The sequence below is a fragment of the Corvus kubaryi genome, unplaced genomic scaffold (genome assembly GCF_017639235.1).
Source record: "Corvus kubaryi isolate FWS band 111438036 unplaced genomic scaffold, C.kubaryi_AGA036_p1.0 65408, whole genome shotgun sequence".
NCBI classification, from domain to species: Eukaryota; Metazoa; Chordata; class Aves; order Passeriformes; family Corvidae; genus Corvus; species Corvus kubaryi.
This window is the reverse complement of record NW_024581982.1, coordinates 1-4,381: the sequence shown is the minus strand read 5'-3', so window position 1 is coordinate 4,381 and position 4,381 is coordinate 1. Positions and strand designations below refer to the sequence as shown.

The following is a 4,381-nucleotide window of genomic DNA, read 5'->3' as shown; positions in this document are numbered from 1 at the left end:
CTGGAGGGAAATGCTGCGTCAGGGTGGCTGTTGGCTAAAGAATGTGCTCAGAAAATCCTGATATTCCTGCCCTTTCCTAATGAGGGCAGGCAGTGCTCCTTCAGCTGTGGGAGCTCCGTACTTAGTGCCTATCCCCCAATCCATGTGTTTCCCCAGCACTTTAAGGAATGCTGCCATTGGCACACACAGCCAGGTTTTCATTCCTGAAGCAGTGCATGTTTCTTAAAACCCCAGGTGTGCTTGGCAGCTGAAATAATGCCTCTGTGGTCTGGAGGTAAAATTAGCTGCTGTGGGAGAGAGATTTGCAGATTTTCATGCACTACATGAAAACACAGAGGGTGTTTTCCAAAGAAAACCTATTTTGGCATCCTCAAATTCAACTTGACCCGGGCTTGTTAGGCCACAGATCTGCCTGGAATTAAGCTATAGCTGGAGGAGAGCCAGAATCCAATTACATTTTCTGCCTAATGGGTCATAATTTATGCAGCGAAGAAGGAGGCAGGGATGTTGCTGGGGGAAAAGGGCACTGGGCCTGCGTGGTTGTGCACTGGGAAGGGCTGACGGTAAATGGGAATGGGGAGGGCAGGGGTGCTGTCCTTCCTCCCGTGTTTCAAACCTTCCTCTCTTGTTTCAAACCAGCAATTCAGATCAGAAAATAGGCATCATACTGGACTGTAATAAGGGATCTGTGGGGATTTTAAGGTTGGCAAAGCTTTTTTGCTGGAGATCACTGCTCCTGTCTAACTGTGCTCATTCCCTTCCCAGCCTCTCTCCAAGTGGACATTGTTCCAAGCCAGGGGGAGATCAGCGTTGGAGAATCCAAGTTCTTCTTATGTCAAGGTGTGTGGTGGCTGAGGGCACCTGGATTTAATGAGTTAAAAATGAAAGTACACCGGGCTGTGATGGTGTTTGCCGCCTGGGGTGGTTTAGAGCCCTTCAGCAGCGGGGTTTGTGAGCAGTGCAGAGCTGGGCTGGCTCACTGTGCTCTTTTCTCACCCCCAGTGGCAGGGGAGGCCAAGTTCAAGGACATCTCGTGGTTCTCCCCGAACGGGGAGAGGCTGACCCCGAACCAGCAGCGCATCTCTGTGGTGCGCAACGATGACTTCTCCTCCACCCTCACCATCTACAATGCCAACATCGACGACGCCGGCATCTACAAGTGTGTGGTCAGCAGCCTGGAGGAGGGCGACTCCGAGGCCACTGTCAACGTCAAGATTTTCCGTAAGGCAGCGCCTCCCAGGCTTTTTTCTTGCACGTTTATGAGGCAGGATTAGGGAGGAAACTGTTTCACCTTCCTAGGAAAAGGTTTGAAGGGGAAGGAGGGAGGGTGGAGGGAAAGGGGTGTTAAGAAGATGCAGCCTTCTCCTTTCTTGGTGTGGAGGGGTAAGTGGGAGTCAGGATGAATTGGATGGTCAGGGCTTCTCCAGCACCTCCACAGCTTAAATCCTTCTGAAAGACAGCAGAGCAAGGGCTGGAAGGAGAGGGTTCTGGTGCTTCTGGCAGGAGAAACAGAGAGAGGAGCTGTTGTGGGTGACAGACACCTCTAGTGTGGAGTAGAGTGGCCCACGCATTCAGAGGGTTTGAATGAGCCCTCAGCTTGTCCAGCAGAGCCCTGGGAGCAGCTCCTCCCTCCCTGCAGGGAGGCCGAGCAGTGCCAAGCTCACATTTTGCAGTGGGGGTTATTCAGAGTGGTGATCTGTGGGCACAGGCCTGGAAGTGGGGGTGCTGTGGGCAGTGCACTCACTCAGACCTTTATCCTCCCCTGGGAACAAGGAGATTTCTGGGGGTTTGGGGGTTTCTGTGCTTCCCTCAGGCTGGAGGCAGGAGCACAGCTCCAGGTGTGCTGAGAAAGCTGCAGTGACCCTCTCCTTCCCTTGCTTCCAGAAAAGCTGATGTTCAAGAACGCTCCCACCCCTCAGGAATTCAAGGAAGGGGACGATGCTGTGATTGTGTGTGACGTGGTCAGCTCACTGCCCCCCACCATCATCTGGAAGCACAAAGGCAGGGATGTCATCCTAAAAAAGGATGGTAAGGTCTTGGTTCTTGTCCGTTCCAGGGTCAAACGTCTCCCATCTCCTATCAGGGCTCACACGCAAAATGCTGGTGGTCACAAGGGACAGGAGAAGCAGTTTGTGCCTGACACGAGGCCATGGGATGTGAATTTAATTCTTCCAGGTGCTGTGGTTTGGCAATGGCAGGGCAGTCGTGTTCCCACAGAAATGGCCATCAGGCTTTGGCACTGGAATCAGCCAGGGAATGCTGGAAAAGAACCAAAACAGATCAAAGAAGTGCCATCAGACAGAAAAGCTGAATGTTGTGACACCCTCCAGCTTTCCTGAGGAAAAGGGGCTGAAAGCTCCTTGCAAGAACTTTTCCCTCTCTTCCCAAGGGAGGCCCTGACTGCAGCTGAGCAGGTTCCCCACCCCTGGCACACAGGTAGTGAGGTTGGAGCTCTTGGGCAGGAGGGCTAAGTCCCAAACTGCTCATTGCCGGATGTGATGCAGTGTAAACGTGTCTGTGTGAACATTTATCTGTTCATCTCTCAGAGCACTCCCACTGCACAGCACCAGAGCAGTTGGCTGCTCTGCACAGATGTTTCTTCCTTGGCAGAAGCAGCTCCAGCTACAGCAGCATCTCCAGTTAATGGTGGGGAGAGAGATTTTATTCCACCAAGCCCAGAAGGGGCAAAGAGAGGAGAACCTGGAGTGAGCTTCCCTTCCTTTTGTCTTTTGCAGTGCGGTTCATCGTCCTGTCCAACAACTACCTGCAGATCCGGGGCATCAAGAAGACAGATGAGGGCACCTACAGGTGTGAGGGGAGGATCCTGGCCCGTGGGGAGATCAACTTCAAAGACATCCAGGTCATCGTGAATGGTGAGGGGCTCAGGGCTCAGAGCAGGGGCTGCAGCCTCAGATTCACAGCATCCTCCTCCTCTGCTGTGTCCAATAAAAATGTCCATGGAATCCAGTGAGTCTTTACCAGGAAAATTCAGGTGTTTACAGGAAAAAAACATGTCAAGAAACCTGAAGCTTAAGAGTGAGGAACTGAGCTTGGTGGCACTCACGAGGGGTTTTGGCCACCACACTGAGGTTTTTTGACCTTTCTCCACTGTGCTGATGGTTTTGGAGAGCTTGTGCCTCAAACCCATGGATCAAAGCCTGCAGGTGGTGGTGACAGGGTTTGGGTGACTGGTGGCTTCAGAGATGGACAGGGAGCCTCCCTCTCGCTCACACCTTCTGTCCCTTCCAACTCAGCCCTGGCTTTCCTCTCTTGCAGTCCCTCCCTCCGTGCGTGCCAGGCAGAGCACCATGAATGCCACTGCCAACCTCAGCCAGTCTGTCACCCTGGCCTGTGATGCTGACGGCTTTCCTGAGCCCACCGTGACGTGGACAAAGTAAGAAGCTGTGTGCAGTGTCCTGCTGGGGTGTGGATGATTCCCCAGGCCTGGAAAGCTGGGCTGGAGGGCAGGGAATGTTCTAACTGGGATATGAGTTGATTTTTCTCACAAGAATGGCCTCATGATGGGCTGAAGTCACCTTCTGCTGTGGGTTAGGCAGGGAGCACAGAGCCCACCCAGGGGGGTGGGGTGGGGAGGAGAATCAGAGGGTAGAAATCCTGGTGGTTGAGGTAAAAACAGTTTAATAAAGCAGAGCAAAACAAGGAATTCCTTCAGTGCTCCCCATCCTTCAGCCAGGTCAGCTGTGTCCCCTCCCAGCTTCCTGCGTTTCCCTGTCAGGCAGTGACTCACACTGCAGGGACACTGTTCTTGGAGTTCCATAGCCTTTGGTGCAGGTTATGAGCACAAATTGACGTGGAAAAGCTGATAGCAGCTTGGAATGGTGCCTCGGTATGCAAGAAGCCACCCTCGGTGGGGTTACAGCTCTGTGGTGTGTCAGGGGCTGAGGGGTTCAGCTGCCAGGAGCCCTGAGGCAGGAGGAGTTGGGAACAGGCCACAAGCTGAGCTCTGGAGCCCGTGGGGAAGGGAGAAGGTGCTGATCCCTCTCAGCACGAGGAGCTGCAGTGCAATAATTGTGTGAACGAGCCTAAGCCAGCCTTGGATTGCTTCTGTGCCCCCCAGGGATGGAGAGCCCGTGGAGGAGGTGGAGGATGAGGACAAATACAGCTTCAACTACGATGGCTCCGAGCTGGTCATCCAGAAGGTGGACAAGAGCGACGAGGCCGAGTACATCTGCATCGCTGAGAACAAGGCTGGCGAGGCCGACGCCACCATCCACCTCAAAGTCTTTGGTAAACAGGCCCTGAGCACCCCCAGCAGCCCAGCTGGGTGCTGGTCACACCAGTGTGAGCTGGGAGTAACCTGCTGATCCCAGTTAACGCCTGCTGGGGCTGATCCCAGTTAACGCCTGCTGGGGCTGATCCC

At 53.8% G+C, this 4,381-nt stretch overlaps 1 protein-coding gene across 1 annotated transcript; it reads left to right on the top strand.

Annotated features, from left to right (window-relative positions):
- Nucleotides 1–702: 702 nt before the first annotated feature.
- LOC121673420 (neural cell adhesion molecule 1-like) lies at nucleotides 703–4,354 on the top strand (the record flags this gene model as incomplete). The annotated part of the gene is made up of 6 exons (XM_042046713.1): nucleotides 703–840; nucleotides 1,003–1,221; nucleotides 1,885–2,028; nucleotides 2,736–2,873; nucleotides 3,277–3,394; nucleotides 4,079–4,354. Coding segments are annotated over 6 exons (1,004 nt in total), but the record flags the coding sequence as incomplete, so codon positions are not given.
- Nucleotides 4,355–4,381: the final 27 nt, after the last annotated feature.